This window comes from Schistocerca serialis, chromosome 6, assembly GCF_023864345.2.
Source record: "Schistocerca serialis cubense isolate TAMUIC-IGC-003099 chromosome 6, iqSchSeri2.2, whole genome shotgun sequence".
NCBI lineage: Eukaryota > Metazoa > Arthropoda > Insecta > Orthoptera > Acrididae > Schistocerca > Schistocerca serialis.
In genome coordinates, this window is record NC_064643.1 from 335,561,253 (window position 1) to 335,587,967 (window position 26,715).

General features: G+C 38.9%; 1 protein-coding gene across 1 annotated transcript in view; it reads right to left on the reverse strand.

The window, feature by feature from the left end:
• LOC126484234 (transcription initiation factor TFIID subunit 6) overlaps nt 1–26,715 on the reverse strand; it is a 131,461-nt gene that overhangs the window by 62,821 nt on the left and 41,925 nt on the right. Inside the window, exon 6 of the mRNA XM_050107650.1 lies at nt 26,173–26,352. Within this exon, the coding sequence (XP_049963607.1) occupies nt 26,173–26,352 (180 nt within the window). The remainder of the gene's footprint in view (nt 1–26,172; nt 26,353–26,715) is intronic.

Here is a 26,715-nt window from a genome sequence, read left to right on the forward strand (position 1 = left end):
GTCCCATAAACAGAAAACATTATGCCAGACAAGTCATCCAACTGTAAATGCTTAGTGTTACCCGTGTAAAATCGTGTACTATAAAATAGGACTTTGTACTTAAACACGTAAAAATATTTTCTTTGAAAAATACCGTTGTAATCTAGTACATATTAAGCTACTAATCTACATACATAAAAATCAATTGCCACATGTATGAAAGATCATCACTTGAGAACAGTTTGATCGATTTGGCGGTGGCCCCCCTCCCACCAAAAGCTTGTAATTGTCAGGACAAGTTTGGCATGAAACAAAATCTTCTGGAAAAATTGGAATTTGGATGGTATTTCGGTATGTAAAATCTCTATGAAAGGAATGTGATGGGGGGTTTGGCAGTTCTGCTGTCACACATTTTCATTAAAAATAAATAAATGAAATAAAAAATGACATTCAGTTTCACATACATAACATAACAACAACAGATTCCACACTGAATATTGATATTCTGCAAAATAGAACACACTTGAAAGCAACATTTCAGTGTATTATAGATAGTGATCATATCCTTGTTGTGTAGCAAAGATCGAATTGATATCTGTTCATCTTCCACTACAGTTTGTTCAATATGTCTGTTACATGTGCTGACTAAACAAATTCATGACAAATAGTGCAATTTGTCTTCGAATCTTTCTCATCTTTTTCATTAATGCAACTTGGTAAGGCTCCCACACAAACAAATAACACTCAAAAAAATATTCAAACGAGAGTTCTGTAAGCAATCTCTTTAATGTGTGAAGATTTTTCGAAAGACTCTTAAATCTGGCATCAACCTTCACAGTCGCCAGATCTATGTGACCACATCTTAATTCCCTCTGAACAGACACACCCAGACATTTGAAAGCTGTTACTGCTCACTGATGGCATAGTCAAATGAAATCAGATCTTTCTGTATATTTACAAGCTTCATATTTGTTTCTATTTAGAGTCAGCTGCCATCTTTTCACCAGATATTGATCATCTGTAAGTGCCCCCCCCCCCCCCCACCCCCGCCCCCTTCCTTGTTTTGTAACACATTTCTAGCAAAACCAAGTCCCTGTAAACATATGCACTGTTTGTGAACAACCTTAAAGGAATACAGACAACAACCTTAAAGGAATACTGACATTATTCACCAATCACTTATGTACATTACAAACAGCAGCAGCCCTCTTATAATACCATGAGGTATGGCACATATTGCCTTCACTTCTGTGAATGTCTACCCATTAAGAATGGCGTAACGAGTTTTGTTTGTTAGGATTTCCAACATAATCACAAGTCCGTTTAGAATTACCTATGCATGTATTTTGTTTACTTGGAAAAAATTTGGTCTGTGATAAAGGCTCTCTCGAAGTCAAGCAACACAGCATCAGTTTCATCTCTGTCATATACCGACTTCTGAATCTCATGCTTGGTGCTTATGGAAACCATGTTGACTCCTTCACGGCAGTGGCAACAAAATATGTTCCATAAGTGTATGAGAAGTGTACTTCAGTGAGATTGGTCTATAGTTTTGTACATTGGTCTTATGAACCTTCTATTTGATTGGCAAGTTTTTTTCTGACAGATGTGGCATTCTATTTTGTTCAAACTAACTACAGTACACTGACGTTAGAATAGGGCCATTTATATAGTACATCAACATAGAATCCAATAGGCATCCCACTTGATACTGTGGCCTTTCTTCTATCTGGTAATATGAGCTGTTTTCAATTCTAAGCTTATTTCTAAATTTACATTTGTGCATGACAGCTGAATGTAGGAAATGAAGCACCCACTTGCTGAAGCCTAGTGACCGGCACTTGTTTCCCATCACTCACTATGCGCACAGAATGACATCGCTCACTTTCAGCAGGAAAACACTCGCCGAGGAAATATGGCAGTTAGCATGTCCACAATACGAAGCAAGGTATGCAGAAGAGCCAAAATGCAAAGTGAGGCATTCAGAAGAGCACTGAGTAACTTTGCACCCTATGTGCATCTACATGCTGACCACGTATACATGCAAGCAGCTGTGTCATTAGGCGTGGTAGTATCAGTCATCTTCGGCAACTGCCGCCAACCTGTATTAAGTATACTTGCTCTCTCTTGCATATTCCAGCTGAGTGAACTTCATGAAAAAAGGATAGGCACTTGCTGTGCTCTAGCAGGCATGGCATTGTGACTTTATTTGATGAAAGTTTCAAAAACAGAATTCAGTATTCCAGATTGCATTTTACCATCTCCCAGTTCGATACTATATTGCAAAAGAGCATTTGATAAATGGCTTTATTAAACTGACTGATTTTAAGTAGAACCAAAACTTTTTAGGATTTTTTGACAATTCAGTAAATCTTGCTTTTAAATTCACTGAGTTTTTCTTACACAACTGTCCTTATACTTGTTTGATCTTTGTTCAAGTTTTTCTATGTCAGCAAGTGTTTGTGTTCTTTTGAATATGCTATACAGTTCTTTCTGTTTTCATAACAGTTTCCCAATACAAGGTACAGTAGTGTGATAGGGTGACTATTGATCATAAAATACAGTATAGCCTCATTAACATGAATCTGCAGGTAACGAAAAATCAAGAATTCATGTTAAAAAAATTCTTTTAAGTGAATAACACAGATTTTAATATGTATACATGTACAGTGGTACAAAATGTGTAATACACTACAGTATCAGTTACTTTACATTACTGTAGTCTTGTGACACTGTAAAGTGACTGTACAAGTACTCTCAAATTACACAATTTTCTTGGAAAAAATTCAAGCATGGTTTTCTGACATTTACGGGAATAAAAATATCTTGTAATTTCACAACAATTGTAATGACAGCATCCATAAACCTAGCAGTGATGTTGGACGCTGAAGTAAATTGTTCTAAACTGTCCATGGCCGTAAACATCTCCAGATGGATAGGTGAAATGGTATCTGTATTCTCCTGCACCTCATTTTCTTCCGATGACTCTCCTTGCACCTTGGTCACAGCTTTTGAGGTATCATATTCCACAGAAGCACATACAGCAACACTTTCTTCTGTACTAATGAATTTCTCAAAACTAATCCCAGGGTTTACAACATCTTGCAGCACTGTCCCATTCATCAGGTGAAGTGGCATTTTCTAAAGTGTGCAGGTGAAGTGGCATCGTCTAACTTCTGGACATCTTCTGTGTTGCTATGTCTCCAGGCTCTGTTAAAGCGCTTCTGTATATGATATGGCAACATGGAGTTCCAGGCTGCTGTGATGGCTTTTATTGCATCAAGCACATTCTAATTTGGGATTGCATTATTGTTTTCAGCAGCATGCACAGCAGCTCTTACCAGTCGCTTGCAATAAGCTCTCTTAATGAGAGAAATGATGCCTTTGTCCAAGAGGTGAAGGTGGCTTGTCACATTTGCAGGCAAAAACTGAATCTTTATGTTGGTTAGGTTCAGACCCTGTATGTTATGGGTAGAACATCTGACCAATGAAGAAGAACATGTCTGTTTTGAGCAACCATTAGACTGTTGAATCGAAGAAGCCACTTGCAAAATGATGAGCCATCGATCCAAGCTTTCTTGTGGTGAGAGTAGATGCAAGGTAAAGTGTCCATATTTATCTCTTTTGAAACAACACAGATTCTCGGACTTATCGAAAACATAGGGACAAAACTTTACACTGCTGTCTGCATTACATACAAGGGCAACAGTTACACATTTGCTGTGTGCTCCACTGTGACACCTATCACCTTTTCTCACCATGGAGTGATTGTCCACACCGAACACATCACATGAGGCATATTTTTCTCTCACTTGCTCAAATTCATGCAATCAGCTGGTCGCACTTTCTCCATCAATTTTATTTGATTCACCACAAATTTGTACAGATGATACTGAATGTCTCTTTTGAAACTGATACAGCAACCAGCTGAACATTTGAAGTCTTCGATGCCTATAGTTCTGGCAATCTCATTTGCTTCTGACTGAATCACAGGGCTACTTAAAGGTACTTTAGATTCATGCATATGGCTGAACCATTCTAGCAGTAATGTCTCAATGCCAACACACTTAGTGTTACAAAGTCGTTTAGATTTGTTTCTGGAACCTGACACAGCAGTGTTAATGATTTTTTCTTGATTCCTCATTATCGCAGATAAAGTAGACTTCGAGATTCCAAACAATTCTGCAATTGCTGTTTTCTTTGTACAATGCTTCATCTGAATCTTAAGATTTACCTGCATATTTAGAGCTGTCTGTTCCCTCTTTGCCATGTTTTGCGTGCTGCTGCTTGTAGATTTTTGTTTAGTATTCTAACTCGATATGGCTATGACTAAAAGAACACCTGGGATTGAATACATTTCTAAATTTTAGTGCACACATTACTGAATTTATTTAAATGAACGGCACATACTGATTGTTGAGGTGATAATTACAGCTGCCAGCCTACAATATGATGGAAACAAGTCAACAATGGGTAGTTAGCTATGTAGTTCCATTTCTTGAAAGCATTTCAGAAAAAAAATTACTACTTAAAAATGTTGTAACAAAGTTGGTTACAAAGGGACTGAAAACACGTTCATAATTTGCCTCAACCAAAATTTATGTTAACCAAGCCAATATTTTTTTCGCGTCAACTGTGGGTTCATCTTAAGCAAGTTTGCACTAATGAGGTTATTGTTGGATAAAGTCTCGACACCTATGACACTGTTCGTAGATGAAAGAGGTTGTTCATTCTATTCTTGAGACCTATTTATCAGTATGAGATCCTTACCAAATTAAGTTCACGGCTGGTGTAGAAAAATTTAAAGAAGAGCTTTACAATTTGTCATGGGTTTGTTTAGTCGTCATGAGAATGCCAAAGAAATGTCCAACAAACTGCAGTGGAAGTCACTGTAAGAAAGACGTTGTGTACTGCAAAGAGAGTTATTTACAAAATTTTTGAGATCTGGCATTCCAAAATATTAGAGAATTTTGGGGTCATACAAAAGAAAATGCAATCTTCCTTCCCATATGCCATCTAGAATGGAACAGCGAGGGAGAAAAATTATACTGATGCACTGAGCACCCTCCACCACACACCATACAGTGGCTTGCGAAGTAAAGACATACATGTATATGAGAATCTTCCTTTCCTCCATCGTCTCTCTGTATAATGTGAACTATATCAATATAAAGCCAAATTTCTCTGCAGAAATTTGTTTCACAGTCCGAACTGAGTAACTTTGTATCAAAACCGATTATATTCTCAGGAAGGTTAGTCATATGACAGCCTCTGACACAACTGATAATCACTGGATGCAAATCAAAAATATAATATAGAAGAGAAGAGAAATGTCTGCATGTTTGCTGTGCAATCTGTTGACTGGAGGCTGAGTAATTGCTTGAGGTGGTGGATAATTTTTCTTTTCTTCTGTCTTATTCTCTTCTGACTCCTGGAATGGAAAAAATAATTTTTAATTTTCATTATGAATGTCATATGTATTTCAGTCTGGTCACTAAAATCCAACTAATTAAATGCAAAATATTTCAAATTATTACCTGGTACATTCTTAATATTCTCCAAACTTCTTGTCTTCTGGCTTGTGCCTAAAACCAAAGGCTTGAAAGTTCACTGAGCAGCAATCTTATTTATACAAAGTGATATAGTTGCTTGCCACTTCTTCTTATTGCTTCCACTACCTTTTACACTTCTGAAAGACAGTGCCTATTCCAAGGAAAGAAAAATTTCATCTGAAGAATTACTCTGTAATACAAAACTTAGTTGATCAAAACTGAGGTCCCCTGTCACTATGTTTTTTTTCTGTCCTGTCTGGAGATGTATTCTGTTTTAGCCTACATAAAAAAATGTTAAATACAAATCCTGTCTGTAAAAACAATAATGGATTTCTGTTACAACCACTTCAATGCTATAATGTTTGCATTACAGAAAACATTCTTTTTATTAGTACAAAAACACTGATTCATCACAGTTGTCCTTTTAAAAAGGCTCATGATTTAAACACAATAATGATTATTAACCATTTACATAAATTTTTATGGTATTGTGGTTGGATCATGCAAATTTAAGAAAGGACAAGGAATAACTTTTTGCTTTCTAAACTTCTGATGTATAATGCATTCCAAAGTATTTTGACGTGGATTTAATTACGTGTGATGCAACATAGTCGTGGATAAGGTACAGTTATCCAGAAATAAATAATACTGTCTTTTTATTTTCAGTTACTGATAACAAAACTTTAACAGGCAATTAATTACAGTTTGCAATGACTATCTTCAGACCTAAAAATAAGGCAAACAGGGATCATCTATACAATAAACTAGATCACAAAACAACCAAAATCACGAAAAGATTATTACATGCTAATTATTAGCATAACAATTAATTTTTCATAAAGACAAAGTTCTATAGAACAAATGCTCAAGTCAGCCGTCATTCGTCAACAATACCAGTAGTTGTGGGACAATATTATGAACAGCACTGTACAGCATATAATTTTGTATGGTGATAAATTGCTGTTCTATGTTTCTTTTAGAATCCCTGGTGAGGTCGGACGATTGTGGTAAACTTGTGACTTGTGGCTTAAGGTAACCACAGCCAATAAACACATGGACTGTGATCTGGGAACCTGTGAGGCCAAGCATTATGCAATCCTCACTAAACGATGTGTGCAAGATATCTTTCAGCCATGTAGAAATATAGGGTGGAGCGACATGCTGCATAAAAGTCGTACCTTCCAGTATGTTTTTATCAGCCAGGATAGGGATGATGTGATTCTGTAACATACTGGCATACCTTGCACCCCTCATGCTCACAGTTTGAAAAACAGCAACCCATATTTACTCAAAGAAAAAGGGTCTGATCATGACTGATGTGGTAAATCCACATCACAATGTGACTCACAATGTGACTTTCTTGTCATGCAACGGGGTTTCCAAGGCAGTTCTAGAATTTTCTGCAGACCAAAGTCTCTGTTGTGAGTGTTGACACACCCTTGGAGTTTGAAATGGGTTTCATCGGTACACATGTTAAGACAACAATTAGCCTCTTCCTCCATTTTTTGAAGTAGCCACACATCAAATATGCTTTGCATCACAAAATCAGTGGCTAACAGTTCATGTGACACCAGAGTTTGTACAGATAACTTTTGGAGGGTCGATCTTAATACTCTCCAAACAGTAGTGCGATGAATGCTGGTGCAATTTGCTATTTCACAAGCATTGACTTCACCAAATTGAGATGAACTCACTAAAGTATCTATTTCTTCCTGAACTGTCCAAGCAGCAGTAACCCTGTGTCCATTCATCCACTACAGGTCCAATCATCTAAACAACCCATGGCTTCAAATTTCGTGATCATTTTCTTCACAGCAACACTTGGCACATGACCTTTGTCTATTCTTATGGTGATAGGATCGTAAAGCTGCAGTAGCAGATTCTCAGTTCTGATAGTAAAGCTTCACTAACAGTGGCTTTTCTGGTACAGTCCACATACCACAACTGTTGGTGTATCTGACTCCCTCTCTCACTATAGCTAATTTTATACATAATTCTCATGCGCCATCTGACGTGTTGCTGTCCAGCGCCAACCATTGGCTGGTTTTTGCACTAATTTTTAGTTTCAATAAAACCCCGTGTCGTTTCAGGAATTTGTGTCAAGTTTTACCGCTCTACCTACATTATTCCGTGAAATAACGCATTTTCAAATATTATCATGGTTTTGGGTCACCCTGCATTGGAAAATAGACACAAGTTGTAATACTGATAATGCCTTTTAATTGAAATTAATTATTATTGCTGATATCCTCAGATACAACTGCAGATATCCACACTAGCACAGTTTTCTATCCACAAAGTCAATATTACTGCTGATAAATCTGTGCAGAGTTCCAGACGTAATTATCTCTACAGGAGATGTAAACTGAGTGTCCCCAATGTATATGGGCCCATCATCTCTGCATCTGAGTCTCAAACATAATGTTGTGTAATTCTGACATGTCTCTTATACTGTGTTGTATGTGCAAGTTTGATTTTCACACAAGATGACATAGCGTTTTTGACTTACTTCTATTTTCAGACTGTACAATCTCCCATATGTTACCAGCCTTCCTGCACTCAAGTATGGCAGATGTCACTTGCACACATAATACTGATTTTTGGTTATGTTTTGTTTTGTAATCTGGTGTACTATACAATGATCATGTTCTGTTTTATGATGCCTCTTTGCCATATATTAGATCAGTAAATGGTCTGTATGGACTGAAATTAATTGCCTGTTATGTTCTGTGATTAATAATTGGCAATAAAAAGAGAATATAATTATATTTAATTAGTAAGTTGCTCTTTTTCATTTGTTTCTAGATTCAATTGTACTTTTTAAACATTTTGTAGATTTACGTATACTGCACTTAGATGGTGCTACCTCAGTACAATATAAATGTTTTCACTGTACCACATTTTGCAGCTCACAAATATTGAAGAACGTCATTTCTCAAATGTTTAACACCAGTAAATAAACAGCAGCTTTGATGTTAAACACTAAACAAGCCTTTTTTTGTGTGCAATACAGAGTAATACAGACCGTAGAAACTTAACAGCTTTTAGAGATTTTTATTTAGGAACAAATAGTTACAACTCATTTTCCAGATCCTGAACTACCTTCAGTCCATAGAGGTACTTCATACTCATCACTGCCCTGTGGTGTCATCATTACTAGTTTTGCTTGGAATTATTGACTTTGCTTTCGCACATTTGCACAGCTTTGGTACGGTGAACTTCAACGATGAAGACGTAGCAGCATATAAATGAGATAAATAACTGCTTGCTGTCCTTTTCACAGACAGAAATTTGTAAAACATAAAGGTAAAACATCTGCCTTTAGTCATAATCATGGCTTCTGTAGGGGTCGCCCACTCCCAGGCCGGAAACCTCTACCATTTCGTCAGGACAGAGATCGAGAGACTGTGTGGCGTCACTGGATGCAATGAAATAAGATTAAATATTAGCTCTTTTCTTCCTCAAAACGCATCCTGTCAGCATGTCTTCTGTGGCGGCTGGTGGCTTCATAAGCCAGAGAGGAATCTACTGAATCCAGGGGCAGAGTCAAGGCTGCCAACGATCATTGCATCTGCCCCAAGCACAGGCCTTTGACTCAGATTGTGGCAGGTTGTCTGTCCATTTGTTCAGAAAGCATTTCACATTGGCTGATCTACTATTAGATGGACCACAATTCGAATTCTCTGCTCAATACTCATGATCAGTGTCATATGCCAACTTACAGTTGTTTTTGTGATCCTGGCTTTTTCTTTTACCATCCCTAGCATATTATTTCAGTTCACAATATCATCATTAACTGCTGTCCCAAATATTGTTTTCAACCAGCTTTTTACTAGTGTCTACCCAACCTCTCTTCTTTTGCACTAAAGGTATCATCCCTGCAACTGAGCCCTTAGTTTCTCTTTGGAAAACTTCAATTCCTAATATTCATCTCTATATCTGTTTAGCATACCCCCTTCGATTGCTTCAGAGATAAGTCTATGAACATATCCTCTAATCATTCCTTATTCCGAGAAGTCAAATGTGAGTTTTAATGATGACCTATGGTTCGTGAGAAGAATGTCCAGTTGCCATGAGATCCATTTCCCATGGGTTGATTCTTAACTACCTCTACCTTACCTACATGCATGACCACTATGCTCATGATAACACGTTTTATCATCATCTTTGGCACCACCTACGAAAGGATTTATCATGAATCCCCTCCTTCCTAAGGATGAAAGTATATCTCAGTGAAAACTACATATACCATAGCAAACTACATAACCAAAAATAACCTAATACAAAATTAAACACATACAATTTGAAACTCTATTACTTATCCCTGGGCCTAAGTCCATGTGGTACATTCTGTGCTAGTTTTGTTCCCTGTGATAACTTCTTCTCTTGCAGTAATGGTGAAGCTATTTGCGATAATACATCAAAGATACCCTTAAAAGGTTTTATCTGGCTAACACGCACTATTGACATTTTCATTGGCATCTGCAACTTGACACTGACCAGTGAAGTCATTTCCACTACTTCAGACGGTCCTTGAAACTTCATCAAGAATTTCTTACTTTTACCCTTTGGGGTAAAGGGTTCACCAGTAGGACCTGTTGCCCTGATCTGTACTGAGGTAACTTACTTGCACCTCATCCAAAGAGTTCTTGACACTACAATGGTTTTGAACTAACATGTTTTACCTGTTGCCATAGATCTTTCAACGTTTTTTGTGAATTGCTTCACATGTTCACTCAATGTACATAACTTGAGCTAGATCACATCAAAAGGTGAAGGCATCTTTTGCCCATATACCACTTCATAAGGTGAAAGGCCTGTTCCTGTTTGTATTTTAGAATTGTATACACTTGCGACATAACTTTGATGTTCCAATCTAAGTGTTAGCTATCCACATAATAACAACATTTTTGCTACGGTATGGTGGACTCTCTCCATACGATCATTTGCCACAACTGCTTCAAAACATATCAGACATAAAATGAGTTCCTTGATCTGTGACTATAATTTCTGGTACTCCAAATTTAAGTACCCTGTTTTTAATTGTGGCCTGAGCTGCACTGCTTGCTTTTCGATCTGGTATCACTATCATTACTAGATATCTCCAAAAATGGTTGATCATAGGAAAAATACATGTATTCCCTGCTGAACTCCTATTAAATAGTCCTTGAATGTCAATTCCTACCATGTGAAATGGCTTCTCTGATTCTCTAAATCTTTGTAACTATACTTTCTGGTGCTTGAAGTCTGTTCGCTGAGCACCTGGGATGCAATTTTTAACATATTGCTACATGTCAGCATATCATATTCGACACCAAAATCTCTCTGCAATTAATCTGTCAACGGCTCCTTTATTTCCATATCCTGACAGTACATGGTCATGTGCCTGTCTTAACACTTCGGTTTGGAATGCTGCAGGGACAAAGGCATGTAGTCCGCATTTTGCTGATCTACACAATAAACCTTAGTGCATAAGAAATGGTGGTTGCTTGCTGTCCAATTGGCATTCTTTGTCCATTGCTTGTGCCCTCTTCCAGTCCGTTACACTTAATCCAGATACTTGTGACACCACAATTTTCTTACTAAGTGTGTCCACATTTGTTTGCTTAACACCAGGTTTGTTGATTAACTCATACTGAAACACCTTTAACTTCAGGGCCCATCCTGTTAGTTGACTTTAAAGTTCTTTTAGTCACAATAACCACTTCAAAGATGCATGATCCGTAACAAACTTAAATTTACAACCATGTAGGTAATAACGGATATACAAAATACCGTATATTTAAGCTAGCATCTCTTTTTTTGTACTCAAATAGTTGTGCACAGCCTTATTTGGCTGATGAGACTCTTATGTCACTAGATGCTACTTCCCATCTATATTTTGCCTTAAAATAGTGCCTAAAGCAGTACTGGTTGCACCACATGAAATATAAATTCTTTGATAAAATAAGTATGCCCAAGGTAATTAACTTGCAAATCTGCAAATCTGCAAATCTGCAATGGTCAGCATGAAATGAGTTGTCATAAACTATCAAATATTTCCTTTAGGCATTTTAAGTGTTCATCTAAATCCTTAGCAAAAATTATGATATCATCCATACAGACCACACATTCTTTTAGGTTTCAAACCTTGAAAGCCACGATCTAACAAGCGCTGGAAAGTTGCGAGCATGTCCTTTAAATTCACCGGCACTCTACAATATTGGTAGTGACCATACGGTGCTGTAAACAGTGTCTTAGGCCTATCTTCTGGACATCTTAAATTTGGAAATTTGGTGATACCCACTCCTTAAATCTATGGTGGAAAAGGATTTACACAGTCCCAGGTCATCCAAAGTTTCAGTTATATTAAGAATCAGATATGCCCCAATTACTGTACTTTCAGTTAAATACCTATAATCACAATTTAATAAATATGTTTTCGTTCTATCAGGCGACTTTTTCGGTACAATTACTACAGTTGCTGACCAAGGACTATCACTGTGTTTTATTAGGCCTTCTTCAAGCTGCTGATCTACAAACTGTTTTATCAATGACTGGAGATGCTTTGGTAATCTATATTGCTTACAATACAATGGTGTATGATTGCCCGTTAGAATCCGATGCTGTGTTATGGATGTGACTGGCAATTAATCTTCTGAATTAAATAAATATTTATACTGCACTAACAACGACTTCACTATGACCGATCGTTACCCTTCAAATAACTAACCTTACGACACAATGCAGATGTGCTGATGATCTGCTTGACATTGTGCTCCATCACTGGCCTATCGATGTCACCTTCATCAAGCACTTCTAGTGTAGCTATTACTAACCCCTTCAGAAGATTGACTTCATCCATTTTGAAATTGTCCGGGCTTATTGGCACCACACCCAGCAATCTACATTCCTTGCATGTGCTACATTTACCCCACAGTGGTTCTATCAAACATGAAGCTTGCTGCAGTACATCGAGATCTACTGTAATCCAAATTATCTTCCCTGTACTTGCCAGTACAACTTTTAACACAACTGTACACAGTTTATTTGGTAGTACCTAAGCAATGAGTGTATCTTATGACATAGAGACATGTGCAACCACTGTAACCATCAGAAATGAATTCCCTGTGAGTTCAACTGTTTCTTGCCCCACAGTTGGAAACACTTCCATCTCCTCACAACAATGTGTGTTTCTTACCTTAAACCTGAGTTATTTTGTCCTACTGAATCTATCCTAGTGCGCCCCACTAACAACTAAAAATATATAATTTTTATTATTCACTCAAGCTATCAAGCAACAATCTCTCCCTGTGTACGTTTTTACTGTACTGAAATTTGTTGGGAACGCTTCCCGATGGAAGGGACATTCCCACTGCAATTTAACGGTTCTTTTTCCCCACTGTATTTGCCCCACTTTTTGGATCCACATGCCTGAAGCCTGCTGAAAGCAAGGGGAAACTACGGCCGTAATTTTTCCCGAGGGCATGCAGCTTTACTGTATGATTAAATGATGATGGCGTCCTCTTGGGTAAAATATTCCGGAGGTAAAATAGTCCCCCATTCGGATCTCCGGGCGGGGACTACTCAAGAGGATGTCGTTATCAGGAGAAAGAAAACTGGCGTTCTACGGATCGGAGCGTGGTATGTCAGATCACTTAATCGGGCAGGTAGGTTAGAAAATTTAAAAAGGGAAATGGATAGGTTAAAGTTAGATATAGTGGGAATTAGTGAAGTTCGGTGGCAAGAGGAACAAGACTTTTGGTCAGGTGAATACAGGGTTGTAAATACAAAATAAAATAGGGGTAATGCAGGAGTAGGTTTAATAATGACCAAAAAAATAGGAATATGGGTAAGCTACTACAAATAGCATAGTGAACGCATTATTGTGGCCAAGATAGACACGAAGCCCATGCCTACTACAGTAGTACAAGTTTATATGCCAACTAGCTCTGCAGATGATGAAGAAATGATGAGATAAAAGAAATTATTCAGGTAGTGAAGGGAGACAAAAATTTAATAGTCATGGGTGACTGGAATTCGAGAGTAGGAAAAGGGAGAGAAGGAAACATAGTAGGTGAATATGGATTGGGGCTAAGAAATGAAAGAGGAAGCCGCCTGGTAGAATTTTGCGCTGAGCATAACTTAATCATAGCTAACACTTGGTTCAAGAATCATGAAAGAAGGTTGTATACATGGAAGAATCCTGGACATACTAAAAGGTATCAGATAGATTATATAATGGTAAGACAGAGATTTAGGAGCCAGGTTTTAAATTGTAAGACATTTCCAGGGGCAGATGTGGACTCTGACCACAATCTATTGGTTAGGACCTGTAGATTCAAACTGAAGAAACTGCAAAAAGGTGGGAACTTAAGGTGATGGGACCTGGATAAACTGAAAGAACCAGAGGTTGTACAGAGTTTCAGGGAGAGCATAAGGGAACAATTGACAGGAATGGGGAAAAGAAATAGAGTAGTAGAAGAATGGGTAGCTTTGAGGGATGAAGTAGTGAAGGCAGCAGAGGATCAAGTAGGTAAAAAGACGAGGGCTAGTAGAAATCCTTGGGTAACAGAAGAAATATTGAATTTAACTGATGAAAGGAGAAAATATAAAAATGCAGTAAATGAAGCAGGCAAAAGGGAATACAAACGTCTCAAAAATGAGATCGACAGTGCAAAATGGCTAAGCAGGGATGGCTAGAGGACAAATATAAGGGTGTAGAGGCTTATCTCACTAGGGGTAAGATAGATACTGCCTACAGGAAAATTAAAGAAACCTTTGGAGATAAGATAACCACTTGTATGAACATCAAGAGCTCAGATGGAAACCCAGTTCTAAGCAAAGAAGGGAAAGCAGAAAGGTGGAAGGAGTATATAGAGGGTCTATACAAGGGCGATGTACTTGAGGACAATATTATGGAAATGGAAGAGGATGTAGATGAAGATGAAATGGGAGATACAATACTGCATGAAGAGTTTGACACAGCACTGAAAGACCTGAGTCGAAACAAGGCCCCCGGAGTAGACAACATTCCATTGGAACTACTGACGGCCTTGGGAGAGCCAGTCCTGACAAAACTCTACCATCTGGTGAGCAAGATGTATGAGACAGGCGAAATACCCTCAGACTTCAAGAAGAATATAATAATTCCAATCCCAAAGAAAGCAGGTGTTGACAGAAGTGAAAATTACAGAACAATCAGTTTAGTAAGCCACAGCTGCAAAATACTAACACGAATTCTGTACAGACGAGTGGAAAAACTATTAGAAGCCGACCTCGGGGAAGATCAGTTTGGATTCCATAGAAATACTGGAACACGTGAGGCAATACTGACCTTACGACTTGTCTTAGAAGAAAGATTAAGGAAAGGCAAACCTACGTTTCTAGCATTTGTAGACTTAGAGAAAGCTTTTGACAACATTGACTGGAATACTCTCTTTCAAATTCTAAAGGTGGCAGGGGTAAAATAAAAGGAGCGAAAGGCTATTTACAATTTGTACAGAAACCAGATGGCAGTTATAAGAATCGAGGGACATGAAAGGGAAGCAGTTGTTGGGAAGGGGGTAAGACAGGGTTGTAGCCTCTCCCCGATGTTATTCAATCTGTATATTGAGCAAGCAGTAAAGGAAACAAAAGAAAAATTCGGAGTAGGTATTAAAATCCATGGAGAAGAAATAAAAACTTTGAGGTTCGCCGATGACATTGTAATTCTGTCAGATACAGCAAAGGACTTGGAAGAGCAGCTGAATGGAATGGATAGCGTCTTGAAAGGAGGATATAAGATGAACATCAACAAAAGCAAAACGAGGATAATGGAATGTAGTCGAATTAAGTCGGGTGATGCTGAGGGAATTAGATTAGGAAATGAGACACTTAAAGTAGTAAAGGAGTTTTGCTATTTGGGGAGCAAAATAACTGATGATGGTCAAAGTAGAGAGGATATAAAATGTAGACTGGCAATGGCAAGGAAAGCGTTTCTGAAGAAGAGAAATTTGTTAACATCGAGTATTGATTTAAGTGTCAGGAAGTCTTTTCTGAAAGTATTTGTATGGATTGTAGCCATGTATGGAAGTGAAACATGGACGATAAGTATTTTGGACAAGAAGAGAATAGAAGCTTTCGAAATGTGGTGCTACAGAAGAATACTGAAGATTAGATGGGTAGATCACATAACTAATGAGGAAGTATTGAATAGGATTGGGGAGAAGAGAAGTTTGTGGCACAACTTGACCAGAAGAAGGGATCGGTTGGTAGGACATGTTCTGAGGCATCAGGGGATCACCAATTTAGTACTGGAGGGCAGCGTGGAGGGTAAAAATCATAGAGGGAGACCAAGAGATGAATACACTAAGCAGATTCAGAAGGATGTAGGTCGCAGTAGGTACTGGGAGATGAAGAAGCTGGCACAGGATAGAGTAGCATGGAGAGCTGCATCAAACCAGTCTCAGGACTGAAGACCACAATAACAACAACAACAACAACAACATGCCTGAAGTGTTGATAAATATAGAATGTGGTTGGCGGCACTGTGCCTTCAAATGCCCATGCTGACCACAACAGTAACATTTCATACCAGACATCTACCATTGCACATTTTTGTTGCACTAACTATCTGTTGCAAATGTGTAGCAACGTAAAGTGCTGTAGCTCAATCCTCAGGATTTTTCATTTGCACCTGTCCTGAGAAACCTGGGGGAATCCCTCTCAGGAAAACATCTAATGCCTTATTCTCCGCTGCTCATAGCATGGCCCTATCTGCACCTGGCTTCTTGGGTCAGCTTGTAAATCTGTGCATACCCTCTCAGAAAAGCCTCAACCATTACGTTCGCTTTCTGCGTCAAGCTGCTGAGATTTTCCCTAAAATACCATGCAATGATTTGCATTCTATGCCTTTGCCATAAACGCCCTGCTAATTCTGCAAATGTGGACACCTTATTAAAAACATCATGACACATGATATATGTAATAGCCTCGCCCGTGATATGTGACTTTGTCATCTGCAAGCATGTTTCATCTGACCAGACACTTACCTCGGCCATGGCTAATACGTTGTTTATAAATACAGCAACATCATCTAATGTTTTTCCAGAGAAGGGGTAATGATATTGGCAGCTGAAAGATCAATGGCTGATGACGAAATATTTACAACATTTTTAATTTTACTCGAACCTGATTGTAGCTGCTGTTCTGCCAGTAAAACTTGTAACTTTTGATTTAGCTGTTCATTGTGTGCATTCTGTTGTTCAGTGTCCTCTTAACAATTTAGAAACTTGATCCATAGGAGCAGTTATCAAATCACTAGGACTAGCTGCTTGCATCTGCACCATGTTTGTGCAATTTACTTTCCCCCTTTTTTCACTAAACTAGCACCACTTACAAGCACTAACTTGACAACTATAGTTGTAACCAAGGCACGCCTAATCATCATCCATCAACACACTGAGCAATTACTGCTGTGTGCCTATATCTTCTACATGAGAGCATGTATCACAGGCACAAATTTTCACAAGATGCACTATCATCCACTAAATTACAAATTTTACGTGTTGGAACAATGTACTCTTCCCAGCTATTACCCTTAAATTCAGATAAATCAACTGGCTCACTTGGCCTACTAAAAGTAACTTTCCAGAATTTCAGTCCTATTCTGGACAGCAAAAAATACAAATTTCCTGAGGAAAAGTACAGTGTTTCTGACTCATCCTATATGACTGTGCAAACATTAGTGTGTCAGGTCAGAACCACTTCCCAAATCATTGTCCTCCTTAGACTTGGCCAATATTTCTTGCGCTCCAGTTTCAATTGGTGCTGGGCTTGAGCACTTCTGACATCCAACTTGTAGGGGTAGTCACTCCCGGGCTAAAAAACCCCTACTGTTTTGTAAGAAATGTGGCGGAGGTACCTGTGTGGTGTTGTTAGATGCAATAAAAGAGAATTAAATATTACTTCTTTTATTCCTCAGTTTACATCTTGTTGCTGTATCTTCCACAGGGGCTGTTGGCTTCATAAGTTAGAGTGGAATTTACCAAATTCAGAGGCAGACTCAGGGCTGCCTAAGATTGCTGCATCAGCCCTGTGTGCAGGCTGGTGACTTAGTGTGTGGCAGGTTGCCCACTTGTTTGTTTGGAAAGCCATTCCAGTTGGCTGGTCTGCTAAGGATGAGCATGTGATTGTGGTATGTGTGTGTGTGGCTCAAAAGCCATCCTGAGAGCGATATCAGATGCCATGCCGAATGGCGATCCTGGCCCTCTCCATTTCGGTGGGCTATCTAACCCGAACTGCTTCAGAACAGTTGGTGCCCTGAACTGGAACAGTGTTGGTACACTCAGGGGCTACCCATCAATGGCAGCTTTATTACTGGTAGCTGGTTCATAGTCATCTGAGGATGTGGATCAGTGGTCATCATATCAGGCAATGAGCATATGACCAATAGAAAAAAAATCTCACGCAAGATGTTAAAATATAATAAACAGAGAATTGAGTGCAGACAACATGAATGCCATCAACCCTGCTGATTGACTGACTCTAGGCTAGTGGGGTGGAGGTTTCACGGTATTGAGGAACAGCTCTGTTGAAGTCATTTGTAATGACTGAATCAGTCTTGCTCATTACGAGTCGTCAGTGGTCTTAAGTTTTGCTGGATTGGCTTAATCAATTTGCTTCAGTATCTTAACTGCTTCATCAAACCCCTGTTAGGTGTTTGATGCATCCTAACTAGTGCTTCTTACATTGTGTTATAAGAGTAAGGGAAGCAGGTTGGTTTGCACTGGCCAAATGTTTCCACTGAGCTCACTCACACTCATACTCAGAAGTGTTGATGTCGTATTCTTGGTGGTCGACTAACCGTGTTGAAATGTTTTGTCTAGCAGCTGGCTTGTGCTGATACTACCGTGTCCTTGAGCAAAGCCGGATTGTATGTGCTTCATAAAATTTTCTCACTGCCATTCCCTTACTACCCTGATGAGTAATATTTTTAAGAAAATTGTATTAACATAAACATTTGTACTAAAGTAGTTTAAAGATACTCCTGTTACAATGTGCTTCTCCACAAACAAAATTAATCTTGGTCATCAGTTGTGTCACACAGTAAACACAAACAATCCCCTAATAGAACATAGTAGAGTATACAAATTACAATGCTTTTAGACTCAGCCACTATAAAACATCTACAATAGCTAACCATTTATAATGAAAGAGACATACTGAATCACATCCACACCAACCTCACTTACTTCACAATGCAGCTAACGAAAGAAACTAAATCTCATAGAACAACTTTAAATACTTATGCAGAAAGAAAAATTTCCAAAGACTTTACAAATGATCTAACTGATTTAAACATCCATAATTTCTTAAATAAGTATACAGACTATTTTTTTTCAAGAAAGACCTAAAACTAACAATTTTAAGAATGTACAGCATACAAGTCACTTCTACAATCCACAGAGTGCTATCAAACTACAGTTATGTCTTACAGTAAAAAATCTTTGTATACATTTAATGTGATATGTTTATATTTTTGTATTGTACAGAGGTATTAAAAATGTTAACACATGAAAGAAAAACTGGAATAGTGTGCCAGACCTTTGCATAAGGGGCACGGAGACATGTGGAGAAAAGGTAAGTAAACTGTTTACTCAGAAGTAATCACCAAAGCTGTTAATACATTTATCCCACTGGGAGACAAGATGGCCAACGCTTTCATGGAAAAATGTATGCAGCTGCCTACAAAACCATAATTGTACCCAAGCATGCATCTCTTTGTCCAACACAAATCAAAAACTACAAACATCTTTCTTCAAGGCTATAAAAATATGGAAATTGCTTGGGGAGTGGTCAGGATTGCATACAGGATCTGTAAGGGCTTTCCAGCAAACCTTCTGAAGTGTAGTCAAAAAAACCTTGGTAACACGTAGGTGTGCCCACAAAGAGGCATATTGCTAAAGATTACACGTAATGTTCAAAATTTGAAGACTTACATAAGTCCCCAGTATTAATTAGCAATATTTTCTGTATCTGGATTTAAATAACCTCTTGTGGGGGAGGGGGGTGGTGTATAATAGACCTCCCCCCTCCCCATCTCTCTCTCTCTCTCTCTCTCTCTCTCTCTCTCTCTCTCTCTCTCTCTCTCACACACACACACACACACACACACACAAACATACGTACGCATGTGTATATGCTATGCCCCTACATGATGTCAGCCGAAAGCACAATTCCAGTGCTGCAATTTGGCAGGTGGACTGTGTTGGGGATGGGGGTCGTGTTGGGTGGGATCGGTACAGGGAGGGGGAGGGGTTGTGGATGTGTGACTAGTGGCTCGGAGGGAGGCAGACAGTTTGCTGGCTAGGAATGCGGGATGGAGAGGTGACATGTGCACAAGCCATGCATGCGATGCACGAGTGTCGGAGACATCAGTGAATGGCGCACACTGAGGGTGAGGTAGGGACGTGAAGTTTAGAGAGAGATAAGGTGGAGGAAGGGGAACTGTTAGGCGGAAGGTATGGGGCAGCAGGTTATTGGAGACTGAGGCCAGGGCAGTCACAGTGAGCAAAGGGTGTGTTGCAAGGATAACTCACATCTGCCCAATTCAGAAAAGCTGGTAGAGGAGGGGAGGATGCAGATGGCCCGGATTCTGAAACAGCCACTGAAATCAAGCATCCTATGTTCAGATGCATGATGCACAACATGGTGGTCCACTTTGCTCTTCATCACAGTTTGTCAGTGGCATTTCATCCTGGTTAACAGCTGGTTGGTAGCCAATACCAATATAAAACACTGTGTAATGATTGCAGCAGAGATGGTATGTGACAGCTGCTTTCACAGGTGGCCCGGCCTCTGCTGGGGTAGGATGACTGAACAGGAAGAGCTGAGTGGGTGGACTGGGCAGGTCTTCCATCAACGACTTCTACGTCTACATATATATTCCAATATTCCACAAATCTCGTTTGGTGCACAGAAGCAGGTACCTTGTATCACTACTAGTCATTTCCTCTCCTACCGCACTTGCAAATAGAGCCAGGGATGTTTAAAATCCTCCATACAAGCCCTTATTTCTCACATCTTATCTTCATGATCCTTAAGCAAAATGTATGTTGGTGGCAATAGAATCATTCTGCAGTCGGCCTCAAATGCCGCTTCTCTAAATCTGTGCACTAGTGCTTTGTGGAAAGATCATCATCTTCCCTCTGGAGATTCCCATTTGATTTCACAAAACACCTCCATAATACATGTATGCTGATCGAACCTATCAGTAACAAATCTAGCAGCTCACCTCTGATATGCTTTGATGACTTCCTTTAATGCATTCTGGTGGGGATCCCAAACTCTCTAATAGTATTCAAGAATGGGGCACAGTAGTATTTGATGTACAATTTACCTGTATGACATCAACTACAAATTTGGTCTTGTGCATTTTTACAGTCACTCAATGATGACACCTTCCCATACACCATAGCATCATCACCAAATAGTCTAAATTGATGCTCACCCTGTCCATCTGGTTATTTAAGTGTACAGAGAATCTGTCAGTCTTTCCTGGAGCATCCTGATGTTTCTCTTGTCTCTGATGAACACTCACCATTGACGCACATATACTAGGTCCTTTTACTTAAAATGTATTTGAGCCACTTGCATATATGGGAACCTAAACCATACCCTCAGGCCTTCGTCAACAATTTACAGTGGGGCATTGTGTCAAATGCTTTCCAGAAATCTAGGAATATGGGATCTGCCTACTATCCTCCAGCCATGGTTTACAGGATGTCATGTGAGAAAAGGGCAAGCTGAGTTTCACACGAACAGTGCTTTCTAAATCTGTGCTGATTTGTGGACAGGAGCTTTTCTGCCTCAAGGAATGATATGATCCCTGTGGTAAGTGATTGGGGTTGGGAGTGGCATAGGGAGGGTCTCGGTTGCTGTGGAGGTTGTCTGGGTAACGGATCTCACGGTGGGGTGGGAAAGATCTGGGTGAGATGTACTCATTTCAGAACACAACAATAGATTATCAAACTCCTCACTAAGGATGTGGCGCAGTTGTTCCAGTCCAAGATGGTATTGGGTGATGAAGGGAGTGTTCCTTTGTAGGTGGTTCTTGGGTGTAGCGGAGGATTGGGGCGTGTGGGATATGGCACAGGAAATCTGTTTGTGGACTAGGTCTGGGAGATTATGCCTGTCTTGAAAGCTTCTATGAGACACTCCGCATATTGAGCAAGGGAGTTCTTATCACCACAGATATGCTGTTTCTGGGTGGCCAGGCTTTCTGGGAGAGATTCCTGGGTGTGGAAAGGATGGACGCTGTCGAAATGCAAATACTGTTGGTGGTCAGAAAATAAATAGAGATGTGGATGGAGCCATCAGAGAGGAGGTCAGTGTCCAGGAAGGTGGTACACTGGGTTGAGGAGGACCAGGTGAAGCAGATGAAACAGAAGATGTTGAGGTTGGAAGAAATGAGGACAGGATGTCTTGGCCCAGAGTCCAGATCACAAAGATATCATCAATGAACCAGAATCAGACCAGAGGTTTGGGGTTTTGGGAGGCTAGGAAGGTCATGGTCCATAAACAGGTTAGCATAAGAGAGTGGCATGCCAGTGCCCATGGCTGTGCTGTAGATTTTTTTTTTTTGTAAACTTTCCCTTCAAAGAAGAAGTAACTGTGTGTTAGGATAAGTTAGTAAGATGTATGAGGAATGAGGTAGTTGGTTTTGTGTCTGAAGAACACTGGGACAGGTAGTGCTCAACAGTGGCAAGACCATGGGTATGAAAGACGTTGGTGTGTAGGAAAGTGGCCGAGACCATGGGCATGAGGGACGTTGGTGTATAGGAAAGTGGCACTAACAGTGAGGAGTAGGGATGTACAGGAGTGGGGATGATGGAGAGTTGGTAAAGGAAATGGCTGGTATCTTTGACATGGGAGACTAGATTCTGGGCAATCGGTTGGACCATGGTCAATGAGGACCAAAATCTTTCAGCGGGCGAACAATGAACAGATACGATGGAGCTTTCAGGATTGTTGGGTTTGTGGATTTTGGGGAGCATGTAGGAGATGGGTGTGCAGGGTGACACAGGGGTAAGGAGAAAAAAGGATTTAGGGGAGAGGTTCTGGGCAAGGGCCTAAGGTTGCTGATTAGTAGCATAAGGATATCATGTAGAACAAAACTGGAATTATATCAAATTGTTAAAGGTAGTCACAATCTAGCCACAGCAGCGCATTACAAACAGTACTGTAAGGTGCTTAAAAATGTTATTAGGAAGGCAAAGAGTACGTGGTATGCAAATAGAATAGCTAATTCACAGGATAAAATTAAAACCATATGGTCAGTTGTGAAGGAAGTGTCTGGTCAGCAGCACAAGGTCGATGATATAAAGTCAGTTCGTAGTACAAATATTTCTGTTACTGATAAATCACCTATACATACAGTATTTAATAATCATTTTCTGAGCATTGATGAATTAAATACGAAATTAGTTTCTACAGGGAATCATATAACTCTCTTGGCAAATGCCTTTCCAAGATTGATGTCCAAATACTTCTCTGTGATACTGACAAGGGGGAGATTGAGTCAACAATTAAATTACTGAAGACTAAGGACTTTCACGGATATGATGGAGTGCCTAGTAGAATATTTAAGTACTGTGCTGCACATGTTAGCCCTGTACTTAGCCATATTTGCAATTTTTCCTTTAAGACTGGTCAGTTTTCTGAATGATTAAAGTACTCAGTGATAGGGCCACTTTATAAAAAGGGACAATGTAGACAATTTTAGACCTATTTATATGCCATCAGTGTTTGCTCAGTTACTGAAAAGCCTGTGTATGTAAGGATAATGGATCATTTTATATCACATGATTTGCTATCAAATGTACAGTTCAGCTTTAGAAGTCGTTTAACAACTGAAAATGCTATATCCTCTTTTCGCTGTTAGGTACTGGATGGGTTAAACAAAAGGTTTCGAATGCTAGGCACATTTTTTGATTTAACTAAGGTGTTTGATTCTGTTGATCACAAAATATTGCTCCAGAAGTTTGACCATTATGGAATAAGGGGAGTAGCTCACAGTTGGTTCACCTCTTACTTTAGCAACAGACAGCAAAAGGTCATTATTCACAGTGCTGAGAATGACTGTGATGTAGGGGTCTGAGTGGGGTGCGGTCAAGTGTGGGGTACCCCAGTGATCAGTGTTGGGGCCACTTCTGTTCCTTATTTATAAAAATGATATGCCCTCTAATATTATAGGTAACTCTAAAATATTTATGTTTGCTGATGACACTAGCTTGGTAGTAAAGGATGTTCTGTGCAACATAGGCTCGGTTTCAAATAGTGCAGTTCATGACCTAAGTTCGTGGCTTGTAGAGAATAAACTAAAGCTGAATAACAGTAAGACTCAGTTTTTACAGTTTCTAACACACAATTCAACAAAACCCAACATTTTAATGTCACAAACTGGGCATATGATTAGTGAAACTGAACAGTTCAAATTTCTAGGTTTTCAGATAGGTAGTAAATTGTCATGGAAAGCCCACATTCAGGATCTTGTTCAAAGCAGCCATTTTTACTATTCGAATGGTATCTGAAGTGAGTGATCGTTTGACATGGAAATTAGTTTACTTTGCTTATTTTCATTTGCTTAAGTCATATGGTTTCATATTTTGGGGTAACTCTTCCCATTCTAAAAGGATATTTTTGGCTAAGAAATGGGCGGTTTGGGCAATAAGTGGTGTAAGTTCACGAACCTCATGTCAACCCCAGTTCATGAGTCTGGGTATTTTGACATTGGCCTCTCAATATATATATATTCCTTACTGTCATTTCTTGTAACAATATTAGCTTATTCCAAGAACAAGCAGCTTTCACTCAGTTAATACTCAGCAGAAATCAAACCTGCATTTGGATTGGACTTCCTTAACTCTTGTGCAGAAAGGTGTGTAGTATACTGCTGTACCCGTTTTCAACAAGCTACCACTAGAAATCAAAAATCTTAGCAGTAATACACGCACTTTCAAATTGAAACTGAAGAGTTTCCTCATGGGTCACTCCTTCTATTCTGTTGAGGAGTTCCTTGAAAAATTAAACTGATTCTTGCTGTATTGTTGATTGCATTGAACTTATGGCTGGATTTTTTTCAGTTTCATAAACATTTTATTTTTATCTGTTATTACTTTTATGTTGTTATTTCATGTACTGACACATTCCATGACTTTGGAGATTTGCTCCTCAATTTGGTCCTACAGAACTTGACATGTAAATAAATAAATAATGAGACAATATTCCACAAGCATCCACTCTGATTGCAAACCTCTTGTGAGATACATTGTTGAAAGAAATCTAGAAATCAATTTGAAAGCCCTTATTGACAGCACTCATCACTTTGCGTGAGTAAAGAGTTAGCTGAGTTTCATAAGAATAATGTTTTCTAAATCTGTGCTGACCGTGTTTCAATAGAGCATTTTCTTTGAGGTAATTCATAATGTTTGAATAAAATACAGGTTTTCCATAAAGTCCCTTTACAACTTCAAAATTTTATTACAGTGGCAGGTGTTGATATATTTTAACAAAATTTTTTTTATTAAATAAATATCGTGTGACTAGGGCCTCCCATTGGGTAAACCATTTGCCAGGTGCAAGTCTTTCGATTTGACGCCACTTCGGCGACTTGAGTTTCAATTTGTAATCACTGCTTACTGAAGTTTTTATATATACTTAAATTTTGTGTTTCAGATGCTCTGTTGATGGATGGAACTGAATCTCTATAAAATGGCAACTTCTCACGACAATGTGTGTCCTAGTTTATTGAAACAAAACCAGATGATCAGACTCAACGAAACTTCAGAACGAAGTTTGGAAGAGCTCCATCATCACACCCTTCAATCTGTGCATGGCACAAAAAATTTATGGAGACAGGGACAGTGTTGGATAAAGGGAGGAGCAAGCAACTGAGAACGTCTGAGGAAAACATCGCTAATGTTTTAAACATATTGACTTGTTCACCTATGAAGTCCATGTTTTTGGTGAATGCGTGATAGATGTCACTGGGCTTAACACCCCCAATTGATGGGCAAATCACCATCTACAATGCCACATGCCCTCACTTCATGAGACACTGTGGAGAGGTTTGGGATTAAATCTGGGAGACTGGCAAAAAGTCTGGTGATGAAGAATTTTACGCCACCGTTTCTCCTACCCTTGCTGCTTGATTTTCTTTCACCAGCAGGATTCAAATCGGATAACCTTCGAGTTGAGTGCCACCACACATTCACGCATTAGCAACTTCCTCTCCGGAGGCAGGTCGACTGGACGATGTTTTTGATATATTGACTATGTAACTGGATGTACCGACTTTGAACTTCATGACATTACTTGTCAGGTATGTAGTAATCTATGGAGCAAGTAATAAATCACATTCGCATTTCAGCCAACAGTTGTTCACTGTTGTTGGTCCACTAACATTTGACACAGGATATTTTTTCTACTTTTGTTGCAGTTTCACGTTGCAAATGCTTTCCATTATCAATGTAATAGTAGTAATAGTGTATTGTCAATCAATAAATATGCTATTATCTGTCAACAAATAACTAATTACAATGTATGATAATGCAATTCAACTTTCTTATGCCACAATTTTAACTGATAGACAAACAGAAAAATGTGAAAATGTACTTACATATTTTTCCAAATATAGTGACTGGTTATCAAGAAGAGCCTTCACCATTCTCATGAGGTATATGAGAAGTGCAAGGTTATTCTGCACGACATTGACTTTAACACCTTCAGAAATGAAAGTGCACATACGTGGCAGCATTTCATGCAAACCAGGATCTGATGCTAAGCTTTGCAATGCTTCCTGAAATATTATGCACAGATATTGAATGCATATGATCTTAGAAGAGTTAATGAAATTAGATTTTAATAAATTTGCATTATTATCATTGATATTATTTTTTAGAACACAAGAATGGCTAAGAAACTGGTAAAATTTGTATTTCTGCAGTGGAGTGTGCTGTGTGTCTTGACATCTAATGTTATACGATGCCCGTGTGAAAATAATTTTTTTATTCAGTTTATCAACCAATGTTAGTATCAGAGCAGACAAAGAAAGAGAAGAAAAGCAATAAATCACAAGCCTCTAATGGTAATTACACAAATGATCTGCATAAAAAATCTGAAACAGCCATACTTTAAGCACTTTTCAAGAGGTGAAGTAGTC